The sequence below is a fragment of the Scaptodrosophila lebanonensis genome, unplaced genomic scaffold, assembly GCF_003285725.1.
Source record: "Scaptodrosophila lebanonensis strain 11010-0011.00,11010-0021.00 unplaced genomic scaffold, SlebRS2 tig00000053-arrow-pilon, whole genome shotgun sequence".
Classification (NCBI taxonomy): domain Eukaryota; kingdom Metazoa; phylum Arthropoda; class Insecta; order Diptera; family Drosophilidae; genus Scaptodrosophila; species Scaptodrosophila lebanonensis.
In genome coordinates this window covers 5,239,750-5,261,083 of record NW_022060548.1, presented here as the reverse complement: position 1 = coordinate 5,261,083, position 21,334 = coordinate 5,239,750, and the positions used below count along the sequence as shown (strand labels likewise).

Below are 21,334 nucleotides of genomic sequence, written 5' to 3'. Positions count from 1 at the left end.
TAAACGTAACCAGATGGTGGCATGAGCGTTCCAGGTGGCAGAATGGGTGAGTATTTTGAAAAGTGCATTGGCGGTACTATCTAGTAGACTCTTTAACTTTCAATCTTATGGTTTGGATCCCAATTTATAGTAGATGTTGTATTAAAATTGCTCTAAAAATTCAACTAACCATTCAGAAATGATTGTGCTAATTTTCATATATGGCGCTCAATTTGTAATCTATTAAAAACAATAACTTATTAGTTGATTTTGTGTTCCAAATATGTTGCATATAGGGAGTATGATTTGTAATTTCTAATGCGATTCCATTAACAGGCTATGATATGTCACCTTTTATTCGACGCTATGCCAAGTATTTGAATGAGAAATCGCTCTCGTATCGTGCCATGGCATTTGACTTTTGCAAGGTTAAGCGCGGGTAAGTAAACCCATTAATCTATTATTTCGGAATTAATTATATATGTTGTAATTATTGTAGCAAAGAGGAGGGCTCCTTGCGCAACATGAACGCTGACAAACTTCTAAAGACCTTACCAGTTTTGCAGGCACAATTGGATGCACTTTTGGAGTTTGATTGCCAATCGAATGATCTGACCAATGGTGCGTATGCGTAATATTTCATTTCTAAGACCATATTCCATAATCCATAACAAATTACAGGCGTCATTAACATGAGCTTCATGTTGCTATTTCGCGATCTCATACGCCTATTTGCGTGCTATAATGATGGCATTATTAATTTGCTGGAAAAGTATTTCGATATGAATAAAAAACACGCACGCGATGCTCTAGACTTGTATAAAAAGTTCTTGGTACGCATGGATCGTGTGGGTGAATTCCTGAAAGTTGCCGAGGTGTGTATTATTATTATTTTTTTAAATAATTGTCCTGAAATTTGTTTATCAATTAATGTTCTTGCTTTGTTCTTTTCACTTAGAACGTGGGTATTGATAAAGGAGACATACCCGATTTGACTAAGGCGCCCAGCTCCTTGTTGGACGCTTTGGAGCAGCATTTGGCTACGCTGGAGGGCCGTAAAGTATCGGCAGCCAATACACCCACACAGTCGTCGAGGTGTGTGTGTTTTAAATGCCCTTGCAAGAGCGATTTTAAAACTAAATGCTTAACAAATATAAGTTTGAATATTTGTAAAGGCTCTTAAGTTCCGATTGTACTATCCTTGTTTAAAATGCATAATATGCATGACAAATTTTTGCTGTTATCTTTTAAGCTTACACCAGTGTTTCAGTTTTTTTAAAATGTATATTACATATTATTATTAATGAATTTTGATAGCCACCTGTTTTAATAATCATTTTATATAGTTTTGTTATTATTTTAATCCAGTTTTTGATTTTTCTCTCTTTCGTTTCATTCACTCGGTATGTGTTTTTGGTTTTTGCGTAAATCATTTATTTGATTTGGAAATTCATACACTGAGTAGCTATCAGCGAACGAATGTTAAATCAGCTGTCACTGCACTCTCTTCTACCAGCTCTGCATTTGGCACTGCGGCAGCTTCCAGCAAATTTGATACCACCAATGGCATTGACGAGCAACTGAAGGCACAGGTGCTGGCCGAGGAGGAGGCCGCCATGAATCAGTACAAAGTGAGTATAGAAATTGAAACTGAAAGTGTTGTGCTAAAAAGTTCAATTCTCCTTATTAAAAAGAAAAAGGAATAATTATTTTTTGCATTGCCTGAAAATCACAAAACTTAATAAATAGTTTTAAAAGAAGATCATTATCGATATAACTTCAATTTTCAAAATTAAACTAATAATTTGCTAGAAAACAAAAACTAAAGGAACAATAAACATTTACAATGTGCTCGTAACTTGGGACTCCTCCAACTTGTGGTAATTGTATTTGTAAAATAAAATGCAATCCATTTAAGTTTTCATTTTGCTGTAAACCAAGATAGTTTCATAGTTTCATGATTCAGAGCATGATTAAAAAATGTTTTCAATTGTTTACAAACTTAACATTGGATCCTTAGCAATGACTCATGTTTTGTAGTGTGTGGGTAGATATGGTGTTTGTATTTATCCATTTTTGTTGCATGGGCAGAATTCGGAAGGAGTGCACTTCTTGCTACGCTCTAACTTAGCTCGCCGGATATGGGGTGGGGTTCTTACCTCCTTCTGCCATACTACACTACCACAATAGTTTAAGTGCACATTAATAAAAAAAAACCAACAGTTCAATTGACAATAAAATAAAAATCCAAAGTTGAAGAATAATCGTTCTTGAAACCCTACTGAATTGGATTGGATTTGGCAATATCTAGTGAGGAGCATAGATGTTGTTAGCATCCTCGTCTGTACCCACCCGACCATGGCAATATAAGTTGTTTAGGTATTGCCCCATAAGAACTTTATATGAATAGTTAATTATTGGGAAGAAACATGATTTAAATTTTAGGCGACGGACCGAAAAAGAAATACGGTTAGCAATTCATGATTTCAAAATTAAAAATATTATTCATTTATTCCAAAACAATTTCATAGTTAATCTCATGTCTAATCAGAATTTATGTTCATTAAGACCCTAGCCTGATTGTATATGCAAAAAAAAAAATACACATATCCTATGAGTACATTTAAATATAATATGGTATATGCATTGTAAAATATATCTGGTAAATTTAATGATTCAGGTTAATTGTAGCTTTTAATTTGTCTGTGTTTGTACATACTTACTCAGCTTGGTGATCGTTGAGCTCAATCGAAGACGCAGCTAACATTACCACAGACTTTTGCATTTACAACTTATTAATTTGCATTAGAAATTCATTAAATTTATATATATATATATTCCTAATGCATGAATATCATTGTTAACTAATTGGATTTATGTGGCCTTGCATATGCAATCAAGTAGATGGATTGTACATGCTTTTGTTGTTTTTAAAGAAAAAAGAAAAGAAGAAAATTAAGTATACATTTTAAACTAATCAATTATCATAGATTTTGTAAGTTTTAATGGAAATATTTAATCAAATAAATGTGCTAGTTTGAGCTATTTAACTATTATTGAATATGCAACCGTTGTTGTAAGACGACCGTTTGTATTTTGCAATGACATTAAGTGTCATAGAAAACCGAATAAAATGGCCAAAGTTAATAAAATTTAAATGAACATAGGCTCGTTATTCAAAAGACCGTTTCCTATCTGTACTATTCCTTGCAAATTTGCTGGCTTAGTCACAGGCACTTCTGGTGTTGCCGAGAAAGTAAAGTCGTGTAGCTGCTGGATCTGGGGTGCGGTGTAGTCAAAATTATTAAAGTTGTTGCGTTGTTTCAGCACGGAATTATAGCCGCAGCAGGTTGGCCCTGAGCACCATACCTGCCGCTCGGGGTTATGAAACTCGATCTCTAAACAAAAAAAATTACTTTAAAAACAGAACGAAGCTAACCATATTGATTTACCTGGTGTAAATACAACTCTGCTTCCTTTAATAAATTAAACAATCTTTCCAGCGAAGAAAAGGGGTGGAATATTAATCCGCCGAAATCCAAGCAATCTCGAAATCTCTTTATACAATTTTATGCACTTTTGGCAATAATAATTACTAAATGTTGCACGTGGGCACTTTACAAAATTTTTAATAGAGATTTGGCAAGAAGTATGACCGTCCACATTCAGCTGATCTCAAGCAATGAATCTAATGCTCAGCTTGACCTTATTATTGCACGTATGCAGACCTTGAGAGTGATAAGCTGCATTGGCTAAAAGCTCTCTCTCTCTCTCTTATCCAAGGTGACCGAAGAGATCAGAAGAGTTTATTAGGAGAGCGAAAACGGAGTTTTGTTTTCTTCTTCTTCTTTTCTTACCTTCTTTATCGCCAAATACACTCGAGGACAAAATAAATATTCCAGTCTAAACTGAATACCACAGCACAGTTAAAGCGAATAAAATCGTATTTTCAGGCGTCTTTAACTGAAACAATTCGGTTAAGGCTGTTTCTTTGATATTTTTGGAATTTGGATATCTTTCAAGTGATACACTCCTAAAATTTTATTTGCTTCATTTACCAATTCGTAATAAGCGGGACTTAATTTTCGCTGAACTTTAGCTTTTATAAAAACTGGGGCGAGTTTAGCGTTGAATTTCTTTAAAGCGTTGCTCTGCGTAAAGTTGCGAGCGTAAACGACGTCACCTTCTTTAAGTTGCATCGATCGACTGCGCAGATTGTAAACTTTTGCATTTGTTTCATGTGATTTAGCTACATTAACTTTTGCTTTCCTGCGTGCGATCTGTAAAGCATCTGAAGTCTTAAGTTGAGTATCATCGCTTACTAGATTCAATTTCTTTAACAGATTATAGTCCTGTCCATTTAAAACCATATTTTGGCCAAAAACCAAGAAGTAAGGTGAATAACCGGTACTACGGTGAATATTAGCTCTGAGAGCGCCACTTATTTCGTTCAAGTTCCTATCCCAGTTGGAATGATCGACTCCTATGTACGCACGGATCGCTGCTAAAACGGATCTGTTTAAACGTTCACTAGCGTTTGCCTGGGGAGAATAAATTGCTGTACAGGTATGCGAACCACCGAATCGAGTTAAAAATGATTCAAAGTATGAGGAACGAAATTGGGATCCGTTGTCTGTCAAAATAATCTCAGGGACACCAAATGTATAAAATATGCTATTTTCCAAAAACTCGCAGATGCGATAAGAAGTAAACTTTTTCAATGGTTGTAAGAAATGAAACTTTGTACAATGGTCTACAATAATTAGAAGTCCAATGTTTCCACTCTTAGATCTGGGGTATGGTCCTAAAAGATCCATATATAATTTTTGAAAGGGCCTCTCTGATGTCATTGACTTGCCCATCGGGGTCTTAACACAATGTTCGGGCTTTTCGTTGTACGACATACAGAACAATTAGCAACATATTCACGAATTTCGGAAACCATGCCTGGCCAGAAGAAATACATTTTTAATTTATAGATCATTTTGCCGGTGCCACAATGAGCTGCATCTGGAGCGTCATGCGTTCGACGTAGGATATCTTGTCTCAATCCTGAGGGGATCCATAGTTTCCATGATTGGGATTCCTGGATGCAATCACCAGTTGCGTGTTCATTTCTTTTATAGACAAAATTATCTATAACTTTTAAGTCAGGAAGCTTGGATTGGTTATCACAAATTCGTTCAATTAGGCTCAAATACTCGTGTGACTGAAATTCATTCGACGACAAATCAACTAGGGGTCCAAGATCGACAAGTTCTGATATGGTTGGATCATTTTGCCGAGACAAGGTATCAGCAACCACATTTAGAGTTCCACTGCGATGAATAATGTTCATTTCATAACCCTGCAACTTGACAGCCCATCTACCTAAACGACCTGTGAGATCTTTCTGATTCATAAGCTATTTTAATGCAGCATGGTCAGTGATAATAACGAATTTCTGTCCTTCAATATATGCACGAAATTTCTTTATTCCCTTTATGACAGCAAGACATTCTAATTCTGTCACTGTGTAATTCCGTTGTGCTTTCGCCAACTTTTCGGACATGTAAGCGATGGGAAGTTCCACTCCATCCTCATTGTCTTGAGCCAATATACAACCAAGTCCATAAGAACTAGCATCGCATATCAACTTAAATGTTTTAGAAAAGTTAGGGGTTCTTAAAATAGGTGCAGAAGTTAATCTTTCTTTTAGAGTATTGAATGCTTCATTAGCTGAATCATTCCACTCTAAAGACTTATTTTTCTTCAGGAGATCTGTTAACGGGCAACTTATGGCAGCATAATTTTCAACAAACCGTCGGTACCAACCCGATAAACCTAAGAAGCGTCGTAGCTGTTTAACGGTTTTGGGCACAGGAAATTCATTTATGGCTTGAATTTTCCCAGGATCGGTTTTTAATTCTCCATAACCAATAATGAATCCTAAATATTTAATTTCCCGCATACAAAATTTTGACTTAGCAACATTAATCGTAATGTTAGCTTTACGTAAGCATAGGGCGACTTCTTCAATTAGACCTAAATGGGAGTTGAAATCATCAGAAAGTAGAAGAAGGTCGTCTAAATAGACGAAAACTCGAGTTCGCAAGTGTGGAGGAATGACGTGGTCCATCAACCTGCATAGTGTCTGGGGCGCATTGCACAATCCAAATGGCATAACTTTATATTGATAGAGAGGCCGATTTGGAATTGTGAAAGCTGTATACTGGCGCGACTGTTTTTCCAAAGGGATTTGCCAGAATGCATGCTTCATGTCTAGTCCAGTTATAAAACGCGCAGGCGGTAGCCTGCTAAGGATTCCATCAATGTGAGGTAACGGATATGCGTCCTTCCGAGTTACTTTATTTACTACCCTAGAATCTAGACACAACCTTATTTTGTCACCTTTTTTTACCATCACACAATTGCTGCTCCATGGACTCTTTGATTCTTCTATAATGTCCAACGCTAACATTCTATCTACTTCTGAAAACATCAATTTTTCGACTGCCGGAGATATGGGCCAATGCCTTTGCTTCACGGGCTTAGCTTGCTCCACATCCATGTGATGCTCAATTAAATGAGTACGACCTAGACCTTCTTTTTCAAAAGATGGAAGTTTTTGAATAATCCGATCTAAAGAATTTTGTTGTTCAGGGGATAAAATATGCATCTTAGGATTATCCCTTGAATCTTCTTTACCAACATCGAGTTCGGAAACTGAGTGATTCAACAATTTGTCAACTAAACCAAACGATTCCCAAAAATCAATTCCAAGATATACATCTTGACTTAGCTCGGGGATTACAAAGAATTTTATAGGTTTTTCCATGTGGCGATATGTTATATTCGCTAAAATTCTTCCCTTTACAGCACATTCGGAACTATTAGCCGTTCGAATTTTTCCAGAACAGTTTTGAAGATTACCATTATTCATCATTTCTGCGGCTGCGTTTGCACCAAGGCAACTAATAGAGGCGCCAGAATCGAGTAGAGCTACATACTTTCTATTCTGAATAATAATTTCTGTGTACAATCTATGATCATGGCTAAAAAAAATGGACGAAACAAATTTCTTACGCACTGAACACACATTTTTCCAAAATGACCTTAATCTTAAAGTTGATCTTCTGGGTTTGACATTTAAATCAATATTATTAACATCTCCTAATATACGCTCACGAGCAGACTCATAATTTGCTAGGCGAATATGAAATGGGAGATAAGGATTAAGTCCGGTAATTTTTGTACGAAAGTCCTGCCCATCCTGGACTGAATAACTCGGAGCTGAAGACATCAAATCTTCAGTTTGAGTATACGCATCTATCATTAATGGCTTTGTTCGATTGGATGCATCAGAGAGATGGAATTCTGTGCATCCTGTTGCCGGTTTTCCGTCGGATTGCATTTGGGGCATTTTGGCTTATAGATATTTTTCATCCCACAACCGTAGCAGAAGAGAGTCCGGGCTTCCAGACAGTCATCAAATCGATGGCCTACTTTACCACAGTTCCAGCAAGCTCTACGATTGCGCTGAATTTCCGAAATGTCATTTTCCGATAGTTCGTCTGATTCTGTTAGTAATTCACAAACTTGAGGACGATTTCCGAATTTAGATTTCAACGGCTGACTCTTTACTTGTTTAAAGAACTGCTCGTGTGTACGAATTTCTTCGCGGAGTCGAGACAACGTTGTAATTCCTAAATGCATAATTTCATATCTAAGAGAGGTTTTTGAATTACGAATTAAAATTCTAACAAAAGCTTGTTCCGATATAGAATTCCTAAGACGACCTACTAGATTCTCTACAGCGAACTGAAACTCCTCAAAGGGTTCATTATCAGATTGCCGTCGTGAATTAATTCTTTCCCAAATATCCATATCAGAATCAATGTCTTCAAATTTCTTTCTAAATTCGTCACAAAATAACAGCCAATTAAATCTAGGAAAAGAGCGATGAAATTTCCAGAACCACTCATTTGCTTTTCCAGCAAAAAGTAAATACAAATGATCACAAAGGAGTTGGTAATTTCCGCCCAGATTTTGTACTGTCAAAGAACGAACTCTATACAAAAAGTCATCTACATGCATGCCATCTCTAGCACCGTCAAACTTGAGACGCCAGCTTTGTATAATACTCGACACTTTTTCTGGTGGAATGTTACTACACGCCCTAAATTCATGTGTAAATTCGCTAGCCTGTTGACTACTATTATGGCTTTCAGAAGGCAAAGCCGAATTCAAGTCATTTTGCCTTACAGGATTTCTTGGTGGATCTATAGTTCTAGTTTGAGACCGATTTTGGTCAGTACGGCTAATATTCAAAACTGCCATTTTATTTTGAATTGCTTGTTCTACTGCTTCATTTATAGCAGAAGTTAGAGTTTGCAATAAGCTATTTTGTTGTGTTTGCAAACAACTCTTGACAATATTGACCATTTCCGACCTGTCAACAACTTCTTGAGTCGCGATATCAATTGACCTTTCATCATTCTGCGCACGCTGATCAGGTGCATTTCTTCGCATTGACCTGGTTTGCATACCCGCTTTAGGAGTAGCGCCACGACCTCTGTTGGATCGACTTGTAGCGGTAAATTCTGGCAAAGTAGTGGAGAGTCCACCGGATTGAGAATCCCCTCTAACACTTTCAGCCTCATTCAATTCTACCTCTAAATTATTATTTGAAAGCATTAGTTTATTTACAGTGCAGCTCTGGCTACACATAGGACAAACCGGAGTTGTCTGAATCAGTGGCATTAAGCAGCTATAATGAAATTTATGGTTGCATGGAGCTGTTGCGATTAGCTCACTTACATTCAATGTTTCATTACAGATTCCACAAAATGCGTTTCGTTCGCGCAAAACTTCAACTAAATCCTCTGTGCTATGCCTAACAGCCATTTTTCACAACAAATTTTTCTTAAAATCAAATCAAATCAAAAATTATTGGTCCGCCACCCTCAATTAAATCAAAGTTTCAACCCAAATATTATATTGCCAAATCCTAAACCCAAGATATTTTTTCCTATCTATAAATTCTAATGCTATTGCCGAGTTGCAATGTATATACTTTATCTATATTGGTCAAGTCACCGAAATCTTTCCAGTGTCTTGCGATTCCGAACACAGACATATAAATACAAAACAAAGTCCTACGTAAACTGTCATATTCTGAACATGTGCCAATTATAGAATAGGTTCGCTCCGGTCGACCAATCCGCAAGTAATCCCGAATTGCAGTCGCAATTCCATGAGACGATGTCCTATACTAATAGCTTCAGTTAACAAAACGTGAAGTTTAATTTGAATTCAAAATTTTAATACAAACCAGAAATGGATGGATAACCTTAGAGCTGATTGCCGTGATGCTAACTAAGTTTTCTCCCAAATCTGCTATTCGCAGAGTATACTCGGATTAACCTAGTTCATGCCCCACGACGTTGGGCGCCATATTATGTAGTGTGTGGGTAGATATGGTGTTTGTATTTATCCATTTTTGTTGCATGGGCAGAATTCGGAAGGAGTGCACTTCTTGCTACGCTCTAACTTAGCTCGCCGGATATGGGGTGGGGTTCTTACCTCCTTCTGCCATACTACACTACCACAATAGTTTAAGTGCACATTAATAAAAAAAAACCAACAGTTCAATTGACAATAAAATAAAAATCCAAAGTTGAAGAATAATCGTTCTTGAAACCCTACTGAATTGGATTGGATTTGGCAATATCTAGTGAGGAGCATAGATGTTGTTAGCATCCTCGTCTGTACCCACCCGACCATGGCAATATAAGTTGTTTAGGTATTGCCCCATAAGAACTTTATATGAATAGTTAATTATTGGGAAGAAACATGATTTAAATTTTAGGCGACGGACCGAAAAAGAAATACGGTTAGCAATTCATGATTTCAAAATTAAAAATATTATTCATTTATTCCAAAACAATTTCATAGTTAATCTCATGTCTAATCAGAATTTATGTTCATTAAGACCCTAGCCTGATTGTATATGCAAAAAAAAAAATACACATATCCTATGAGTACATTTAAATATAATATGGTATATGCATTGTAAAATATATCTGGTAAATTTAATGATTCAGGTTAATTGTAGCTTTTAATTTGTCTGTGTTTGTACATACTTACTCAGCTTGGTGATCGTTGAGCTCAATCGAAGACGCAGCTAACATTACCACAGACTTTTGCATTTACAACTTATTAATTTGCATTAGAAATTCATTAAATTTATATATATATATATTCCTAATGCATGAATATCATTGTTAACTAATTGGATTTATGTGGCCTTGCATATGCAATCAAGTAGATGGATTGTACATGTTTTTGTTGTTTTTAAAGAAAAAAGAAAAGAAGAAAATTAAGTATACATTTTAAACTAATCAATTATCATAGATTTTGTAAGTTTTAATGGAAATATTTAATCAAATAAATGTGCTAGTTTGAGCTATTTAACTATTATTGAATATGCAACCGTTGTTGTAAGACGACCGTTTGTATTTTGCAATGACATTAAGTGTCATAGAAAACCGAATAAAATGGCCAAAGTTAATAAAATTTAAATGAACATAGGCTCGTTATTCAAAAGACCGTTTCCTATCTGTACTATTCCTTGCAAATTTGCTGGCTTAGTCACAGGCACTTCTGGTGTTGCCGAGAAAGTAAAGTCGTGTAGCTGCTGGATCTGGGGTGCGGTGTAGTCAAAATTATTAAAGTTGTTGCGTTGTTTCAGCACGGAATTATAGCCGCAGCAGGTTGGCCCTGAGCACCATACCTGCCGCTCGGGGTTATGAAACTCGATCTCTAAACAAAAAAAATTACTTTAAAAACAGAACGAAGCTAACCATATTGATTTACCTGGTGTAAATACAACTCTGCTTCCTTTAATAAATTAAACAATCTTTCCAGCGAAGAAAAGGGGTGGAATATTAATCCGCCGAAATCCAAGCAATCTCGAAATCTCTTTATACAATTTTATGCACTTTTGGCAATAATAATTACTAAATGTTGCACGTGGGCACTTTACAAAATTTTTAATAGAGATTTGGCAAGAAGTATGACCGTCCACATTCAGCTGATCTCAAGCAATGAATCTAATGCTCAGCTTGACCTTATTATTGCACGTATGCAGACCTTGAGAGTGATAAGCTGCATTGGCTAAAAGCTCTCTCTCTCTCTCTTATCCAAGGTGACCGAAGAGATCAGAAGAGTTTATTAGGAGAGCGAAAACGGAGTTTTGTTTTCTTCTTCTTCTTTTCTTACCTTCTTTATCGCCAAATACACTCGAGGACAAAATAAATATTCCAGTCTAAACTGAATACCACAGTTTGTAATGCTCAATTAAAGCTATCTGCTCTTCTTATTTTTAAATTGCATTAACTGCCTCTCATTTAGAAATATACAACTTTATATACGAGGTTGTATATTTCCTTAGGCCAATTTTACATTAAGTTTTTAAGTGAAGTTATATATTGGTGGTTTGGGGATCCGAACAATCCTAATTCTCTTTAGGCTCCTGCAGAAGTCCTAAGCTCTAGTCTACAGTTTGAAAAGTTTTAATGATAGTCATCCAATCTAGACGCAGATTTGCGTAATTGGTGTGAGATTAATAAACTCTACATTTTCCTACATATAATAAAAGCAAAATTGCTAGTCCCGTGTTTAGTGGAGTGTCATAAGGATTAGTATTCTTTAAGTAAATTGAATTTGATGAGCACAACTTAGAAGTTAAATCCTGATTTAAACTATATGCACTGTATTAATGTATTGTTTTTTTATTTCCTTCATAGTCCAAGGTATCGTCGCCCACTAGTAGCGGAGCTGCTGGCGCTAGCGCTGCACTAACAAATCCATTCCTATCGTCACCACCAGCCGCACAGGCTGGCCAACCGATAGTTGATCTGTTTGGTGCCGCGTCGGCACAGCCCGCTGCTGCTGCAGGTGCTCCGGCAGCACAGGCGACAAAAGCTTCCGATGATTTGCTGCAGTTGGGCAATCCGTTTGCCGACATGTTCGAGGCCAGCGGTGGCGGTGGTGCCGCCGGCGGAGCAACAGGTGCTGCACTCAATGCCAATAATTTGTGGATGCATAATAATGGTAGCATGTTATGATTTGATTATTATTTTAATTCTTTCAATTATGATTTTAGGCCTAAGTTAATTACAGCTATTATGTATGTATGTTCGTGTGTAGTATATACTATATATATATATATAGATGTGTGTGTTTAGTTTGCCATGTAAGCGATGTTGTCCTGTATTTATCTCAGACCCAGGGAGCTCAAGTCGCTCAATGCGGACGCAACTCTTTCACCCGCCACGCTCTTACAAACCGCTCTCTAGCTCTCTATATGCACAATCTTTCATGCACCATTTCGCATTGTCTGTAATTATATATATAAATTTCTATATGTTTATATTTATTTGATATATATTTAAATTAATTATTATATGATTTCGTATGTCTTTAGTTCGTTTTCTAATCATTTCTTGTCTAATGTATTGTTACTCTTCATTTTCATCACTGTTTTCCCTACAACAACAACAACTGCTACAACAACAACTACAACAACTGCTACTATAAAAACAAAAACAAAAAACCCGTCCCAATATAAAATAAATCGCAATTAAACACCCACCATGTCCACGACCTCGTCAATGCCTACGCCCACGTCCACGCCCACACCAACATAAAAACACACACACACCCATAGGTTTCAATGGCGCCTCAGTAACTTCCGCTGCTGCAACAAACGCATTCGTTTCCGATAGTAATTTCACATCCGTTTTTGGTAATACGGAGCCCACAGGTAAGTTCCTGCGTTCTCTCTTGTCATTAACTTCATTACCAACATTAATATCTACAAAGAGATATATTTCAAATCAGAATCTAAAAAAGAATTCCATAATTTTGTTCACTAACAATATGAGCTTAAAAATAATACGCTTAAAACTTAACCAGCATAATTTAACTTTTACATTGTGTATAATTATTATTGAAATGTCGATTTCCTAACTAATCAATGGAAGCTATAATTGTGTTTAACTTTCTATAATATGTGTTGCAATTTTTCCAATTTATTTGGTGGCATTACAATTACATTTGTTCTATAACTTAAATATGCTTAGCATGTTAATTTAAACACTTGTTACTAACACGGCGAAGGTACATATTACTGACAATGTTCAACCCAATATGAAAAGGCTAGTTTAAAAGTTTTCAGTTGAAATTAGGAAACTCCGAGTGCAAGTGAAAATAGAATAGTTTATTTGTTTGTTTAATATTGTGTCAATTGATTTTTGTCGCAAATTTTTGGTTGCCCCCGTCACCCACACTTATTGCAGACTTCATTTTGAATTTATAAATAATTTTATTTTATTTATTTTCTTATGCCCATGACAAAATCAAAACCTGTCCTATACAAAATAATATTTGTGCTGAAATGAAATCAGCGATGTCCGTGCCGTTGCCAAATCCCTTTTTTGATGCCATGGAGACGCAAGCGGTTGTACCTTTTGTTGCTGCAAATCTTATGGAGCAGACGCAGCAGCAACAACAACAACAGCAGTTATTCTACGTGCAGCAGCAGCAACAACAACAAGCAACTTCAACGATATTACAGCCAACTTCCATGGCAACGACAATGGCACAATTTCCAGCAGGTGAACATTTTGATGTTGCATGCAACTGCAACAACAATAGCCACAAAAACAAACACAAATTTGTTGTTTTTGTCAACACACAAAAAACATTCACATCCAAAAAAAATAGATGCGCGCGCTTATCTTCCCTCCCAATCTCATTTGTTTTTTGTAATACATGCAAATCTGTATGCAGTCCTTGCTGTGTCTCTTTCTATCTCTCTCCCTTTCTCTCACTTGCCACTTGCGTGCTTCCATGTAGTGAGTGCTTTTTGCCACCCCATGCCACAGCAACAACAGCAACAATGACAAATGCAAGATAACACCGCTATGTGCCTAACTTTCATACGATGTACGAATTTGAATTTGTATTTGTCTTGTAAATTCCTGTCATTAAAAAGCCATCAGTTGTATTGTATCCAAAAGCTTCCTTATGTCTGTGTGCCAGTTTGCTTTTCGACTCATCGTCAATAATACAGTATACGCACGATATAGCTAAAAGTGCTGTTCAGTGTGGACAAATTTCAATATACATAATTACAACTTAGCATTTATTGAATCACGGAGACTTACAACTATTCGTTAATTTCTAAAAAGAAACCGGTTGATTACCATATCAGCAATGAAAAGAAAATACATTTAATTATTTCATAATAGAATTGGGCTCTGTTATCGAAATACCAATAACGGTACACTGCTCCTTAACAGCGAACCCAATCAATTGGACCGTTAACAGTGCTTACAAACAGCGACTCTTAACAGACACTCCTAACATCTACTGTTAACAGCCACTCTTAACAGCGACCCCATGTTTATTTAACATTCGTAGTATGAATTACATAGACTCTAACATACGAATAAACAGAAGTAAACTGGGTACAGCGCTTAGAATCATAGCGATTCTTAACACGCATGGCAATGTTTATAATGTTAAATATACATTCTCGATTCCATAGGTATAAAAAGCAGCAATAACAATAGTATAGTAGTAATTCAGTATAATCTTTTATATTATACAGACACCAGAACCTGTTGATTCTTTTAAGAGCATTACTGTTCGAATGAGTTCCTCATTTTACGGTTATGGACTTTTCACCTTTGAGATTCAGCCCGACTCGTAATTGCTATATTTTAAATATATAATATTCAGTTGCTCTCTGGGTATAGGAATATATCTATTTATTTTCAAGTCCTTTCTTTTTTTATTCCCTATATCGGCCGTATACTGTAGTTTTGTATTATATTCATGCATTTACTTTGTTTTGTTGCTTTCCTGATTTTATATAAACTGTAATATTCCTTTGATATTCCTTTATGGTTAATTTTTTTTTATCGAATTGCGTGACTGCATCAGCCGTTTAAAGTGAATCTCTAGTTAGGTTTGCTTTGAAAAGATTGCTTCAGAATTTACATATGAACAATTCATTCGACTGCCTTTGTACATATTTTAAACACTATGTGGTATTTTTGTGCTAATATATATTTTACTTCATTTGTGTTAACACTTCACATAATAAACATCATATATTATATAAATAAGTTCATTTATATATAAATGTCTTTTATACAATTCAAAACTATCACAAATCTAAACATATTTATCCATTCCCTACATATTAGTAGAAAAAGAAAAAACCAAAAACGAATAGCTTATACTATTCATGTTATTTATTTTGTAAATGTATTTTTTCTCTTTTTCTCTTTTTTATGTTCTTATATACTTCACATAAAAAATATACAACTTTACATGAAAACTCACATTGTATCACGTCTCAAACTATTAAACGTTAATGTTGGTGGCACAAATCCATGTTAAAAAAAAAAAACAAAACAAATAATTGTTCCATTAAATTCTAAACATATATATGTGTGTTATTATTAAATATTGATATGCTGGCAAAACTGAAACAACTTTCCGAACAAAAAATCGACAAATGGGCAAAACTCAACACCAAATACAATAACCGCATTGCTTCACACACACAAATATATCTAATGATATATTTAAAAACAATATCTATATATACTGTGTATGTCTCTGTGTGTAAATGTCTGCTAAACGGGGCACTTGGTATTGAAAATCACTAATCGACGTCAACCACAACAACAACATGAATAATATCATCAACAACACCACCAACAATCGCACAAAAAAATAAATTACTAAATGCTAAAAGGCTTCGATGCTTTGGGAGATGTTCTCAAGCCGGCGACAGCAAACGGCAATCAAATGAATGTTGTCACTACAGGTGCAGCGTTTGTCGGCTACAACAATAGCAACAACAGTTCTGCGTTGACATTGCAACAGCAACAGCAGCAACAACTCTTGCAACAACAGCAACTTTCACAGCAACAGCAGCAGCAACAACAACAGCCAGCGAGCACTGGAAAGATAATAACCGGCGATTTGGATAGTTCACTAATGTCACTAGTTGATAATTTAAATATAAATAAAACGGCAAGTGCAAAGTGAGTAAAACGAAAAAATAAAACAGAACTGTAATTCAACATATGAAAAATGAAAGTCTAATTCGTTGTATGTCTGTGTGTGTGTGTTATAGTTACATGTATACATATATTATCATCATAATCATCTTGAATTGAAGAAATGTTAGGCAGTTGTACAGCAGATCGTTTTAGCTTCAAAGGCATATCTATTTGCTCTCTTTACTGAGATCCCATGCCCTTCCAATCCAAACCAACTGAATTCCTATTCTTTCTTAACTCTCTTACTCTCTCCAAAGGAGAAGTTTATGCAGTTGTTCATCTCATTTACTTACAAGTAAATTGCAAATACTTCCATATCACGACTTTATCCTTTACCAATACAAACAGAAAGAAAAAATCAATCAACAAACCAACTCGTTATAACTTTAGAGGTATATCTATTCGTCATTCCAATCCAAACCAATGAACTCCATACTCTCTCGCCCAAAAAGAAGTTTCAATATAATTGCTCATCCCATTTACATTCATGTACATAGCACTTAGTTCGAAATTGATCCTTTACTAATAAAACAAAACCCGAAAAGGCCTAATTCAATCAACCTACTACTACCAACCAACCAATCAACCCACCCATCAACCAACCAACAAACAAACAATGCCGTGATCATTGATTTCGTCTATATATCATTACTCTCTTACCCCATTATTCTCATAGACCCGTGCAATGGAATTCACCTAAAAATACAGCGAAACCAGGTGCTAATTGGACACCACAACCAATGGCGGCTACAACTGGTGCTGGCTATCGTCCAATGGTGAGTTTTGCCTTCTACTACTCTCTCTACCTCTACCTCTACTGTACTGAACTCTACAAGAAACAAAGAAAACTAAACCAAACAAAACAATACTATCGACTACAATATCCACTTTGCTTCAAAATTGTTCAACGATATGAAAAAGAAACGTAATTCTCATCAAACAGTTCGACAAATTGCCAAGATATTGTGCCAAATAGCATCAGCCAATGATTCAATAAAAGATCATTTCAAGAGATTCTCGAATTAAACAAAAACAAAAAAAATCTACAATGCATTCGATATTATTTTCTCTCTTGAAGTTTTGTGTCACCCTCCCACAACGAAACAAACAACAAATAAAAAACACCACGTTAAATATCTAGGATCACTATTTCATGTACAAATTAAAACGAATTTAATTTTGTTAAATTTATTTCATAATTCCTATTTAGTTCCTTTAAATGCACAATGCATTTTCGAAATTGCATAAAACAACTTCAGCCACTTGGTTTATGTCTTGTCGTCTTCGTCTTGCATTTGAAAACATGTCACGCCTCCTATTTTGAATGAACTCGATTTTAAATCTAAATGTTGTCGCCCTTCTATTTATAACTATGATTTTGTATTTTTGTTACATTTATCTATATAAATGCATATATACATATAATGTTTTGTTTTCGAATTGTATTAAGCCCGGCAGTGCTCTGCGATCTTTGCGTACTGGATTATAAATACTCCCCCTCCCCAACCACAAGTTGTGTGTAGTTCTGTGTTAAGAACCCCCCTCTAGAGGCTCAAGAGTCCTTTGACAAATTGTAGATTCTCCAAACTAAACCAAGTCGTTGTAAGTTGTATGTATTATTTCCACACCAAACTATTCTTTCACATACTTATGCAAATCAATTTTTGTTCACCAACACACCCACTCACACACAAAAATACACCCAAGACAATCAAAAAAAGAGTTGGTTACGGCCTTTCCCAAACACTTCACCGAGCGCACAAATACACCAAAAACCACAGCGAAGAATTAATTACAATTACAACATCAACAGCACTAGGGCTATCCTTTGTGGCACACTCGAAGCGTAGGGCCGCAGGCAAAATAATAAAATTAAGAAAAACACTTGCAAACAATCTACAAAGTATTTTCAAAAAGAAAAACATTTATTTTTTCCCCTTCTATTCTATTTTGTTTATTTTTACCTTTTTTTGTTACACCTTATTTTTTAATTAATATCTAACGACCACTTACTTTCTTTTCTTTATTTTATGTTGCTTTATATTTGAACTATCCAACGCATACCGCAATTTGCAAAATCTATATATCATACGAAAATGCCAAAAACCCAAAAACTAACGTACATTTTCGTATACAAAAAAAATATATCCAAATATATATACATACATATATATGTATTGAACAATCAAATATTACGTATGACAACTCACGCTGCGACTGTGTATGTTTTTGTGATATATCGATATGCATATATATGTTGTATACATACACATATGTATAATTATGCCTATACTATATATACTCGTATCAACATGTAATGCGTGTAGGCACATGGCATGACAGTAAGTCCTGCGCCAATCACAATCAATCATCCGTATATACATGCTAGTTATCCTGTAATGCCAAATTATATGCAGGTAAGAAGAAAGTAAACCAAAAACAATCTATCAAACTTTATAAGACAACAAAAATCAACTATACCTATAATAAATTGTTTTTGTTTTCCTTGAGTTGTTGTGTTCCTTAGTTGCTGAATTGTTTCAATAGTTTCTACATTTTTCTTTTAATTACCTTTAATTTCTATTTAATTTTTTATAATTTTATTTCATCATCTGTTGTTATCTGTCTATGCTACTAAAAAAAAAAGAATCTTAAAACTGCGCATTCCAACACCCAATAATCTCTATAAGTTGATCCCAAGACACTCATATAGTATATGTGGTTCAAAGTGCTCTCTAAATGCAAGCTCTATTTATACTTCCGGTCCTACGGTGCTATGTACGCTCTTCTTACTTTACAAAATAAATATCTTACCGTACAGAAAGCGAACATCTTTAATTTCATTTTGCACTTTGAGTTTGAAACATTCTACTTTTCATTTCTATTTGTTTTATGTAGAAGTTAACTTTTTAAGTTGGATTCGAAGTTGTTTGTAGTTCCCACTAACCCCAAAAAAGTTTTGGTGCCAAGTAGCAGCAGTTTTCACATTTATGATTTAGCGCTAAACTCGCAAAACTCACGGCGCACTTCCTAAATAGCCTACTATTTCTACGTATATATAACTCTCTCTATAATTCTGTACTATGTACCAGCAGTTTGTAGAGTTGCGTCTGTCATAGCAGTCTATAAGTACCCCTGCATGATATTTTGGATGGAACGGAGCACAGAAATATTTACGATATTAACTCAATATTTGCATTCGCTTTCTTTTGCACATGTGCTGATTGATCAATGATTGATGACGATGATGATGATTGCTGCATAAATATGTAGGGCATGCCGGTGATGGGGCAGCCAACTATGCTGGCACAGGCAGCCCCTTTGACTGGAGTGCAACCGACGATGATGGCGGCGCACAGTAATGCGACAACGACGGCGGCGGGAGCGGCGGCGGGGGCGAGCATTATGCAACCCACACAGGCAACGCAAAATGGTCGCAATAAAAACGTGCCGCTCGATCCATTTGGTGCGTTATAAGGCAACAACAACAAACCAATCAACCAACCAACCAACCAACCAACAGCAACAACTCACACATACCTAAACACTAAGCGCTATAACCTCATAAAAAGCAAAACAACAAGCATACCATACATATACATAATACATATATTATGAACATAAATATATATACATATATATATTTGCATATATTTAAAGAAAAACACAACCAAGAAATTAAAAATTGCATTCAAGCAAATGATGTTTTCACACCACACAAAATTATAGAAATGGAAAGCTTAAAGGTTTAGAGCAACAGAATGAAACTCTATAAAATGTTGAACATTGAGCATACACGAAAAATGATGCTTAATGCATATATATTTATATTATAACTATATTAAAAGTAAACAAAAACAAATGAGTTTAACTATTTATATGTATACACACTATGAAACCCAATTGATATATGTACTATATGCTGGGAAAAGAAAAGGGAAAACATGAGAAAAAAGTAAAACTAAAATCAAATACTATATACAGCTCCTCCCACAAATAGCTAAAGTAAACCGATTAGTAGTAGCCTATATGTGAAATATAAATTGTAAGCAAATCCCGTAGTTGTGTCCCACGCCAATCATTAAAGAGGCAACGCCTAAACAAACAGCCGTCTGTACACTGTACAAAAACACAGTCACAGTCCCTGATGTTCAGTTTACTTGGCCATAAGCACTACGAGTATATAGCCAATTGCTTATCAAGTTTGCAAAAATTATATCCGTCTTGTAAAAGATTATGCTTGCGTGTGTATTGCATAACATCCGAGTTTAATTTAGACATTTATACAAGTTTACATAATTGTTTTTATCGTTCTTTTGTAGATTTTGTTGTTGTTTTTTTCTTCCAAATTTTTTAGAAGCATTCCAAAAAGGTAGAAAGAAGATGAAGAAGCAAAACTGACTAGTTTCAATCAATTGTCCAAATTGGATTTAATATACAATACATATTTAAGTATTATTTAAAATTGATCAATCGATTTACAAACTATGCTTACAATTTTGTGAAACATTTGTGTATAATAATATTATATTAGTACTTTGTATTAGCCATTTATTTAATAGCTGTTGGCATTAATGAAAGCAGAAAAGAATTACTTCTTTTTGGATTGTGTAAATATATGCATGGCAATAAAAAAACAGAAAATCACAAAAAACCCTCTGATTTATGGTTAAATAAATTTATATATGTACAATTTAATATTTGTTTTATTATTATTTTTCAATGCTACTACTATTATCCGACTATTCTGACTAACTGCAGAGTTGTAGAAAAGTTAGAAGATTGTTTAGATATCGATAATAATTATTATAAATGTTTGATTTTTTACAATTATTGCATATTCTAATCAAGTCAGTCGCTTTCAAATGTGCTTAAAATTATACGTCGATATCAGCTAAATATTTATTTAAAAATGGTCAAGAGGTGCAAACCCCTCTAGAATCCCTTTTGAAGTGTTTGCATTTATCACTGCTGTTGATTGATTTGAAATATATATTAAAAATAATTTAATTAAATTCTTTATATTAGGAGTTTCTTTGAATGAAATGTTCTATCTATAAATTACATAATAAACTTTCAAAGATATAGTTTGAATTATTACAGAATTAAAAACTTATGACTTATTATGACTTATTGTTATATTATTATGATATGATTTTGGAATATAATCATCCCACTACATCCCACAATTTCTGTAGCACGTTTGAGATCACGGCATAAAAAAATTT

General features: G+C 35.0%; 1 protein-coding gene across 15 annotated transcripts in view; it reads left to right on the top strand.

Moving 5' to 3' along the window:
- The window catches only part of LOC115624395 (phosphatidylinositol-binding clathrin assembly protein LAP), a 28,010-nt gene extending 7,206 nt beyond the window's left edge, over window positions 1-20,804 (top strand). Inside the window, exons 4-16 of one of the 15 annotated variants that reach the window (XM_030519108.1) lie at window positions 14-46; window positions 316-418; window positions 479-600; window positions 661-854; window positions 938-1,074; window positions 1,445-1,610; window positions 11,769-12,075; window positions 12,692-12,787; window positions 13,431-13,640; window positions 15,797-16,088; window positions 16,783-16,882; window positions 18,434-18,523; window positions 19,380-20,804. In XM_030519108.1, the coding sequence (XP_030374968.1) occupies window positions 14-46; window positions 316-418; window positions 479-600; window positions 661-854; window positions 938-1,074; window positions 1,445-1,610; window positions 11,769-12,075; window positions 12,692-12,787; window positions 13,431-13,640; window positions 15,797-16,088; window positions 16,783-16,882; window positions 18,434-18,523; window positions 19,380-19,583 (2,054 nt within the window). In that variant the 3' untranslated portion in view covers window positions 19,584-20,804. The remainder of the gene's footprint in view (window positions 1-13; window positions 47-315; window positions 419-478; window positions 601-660; window positions 855-937; window positions 1,075-1,444; window positions 1,611-11,768; window positions 12,076-12,691; window positions 12,788-13,430; window positions 13,641-15,796; window positions 16,089-16,782; window positions 16,883-18,433; window positions 18,524-19,379) is intronic. The other 14 variants (XM_030519114.1, XM_030519111.1, XM_030519110.1 and 11 more) reach the window with 14 other exon arrangements.
- Window positions 20,805-21,334: the final 530 nt, after the last annotated feature.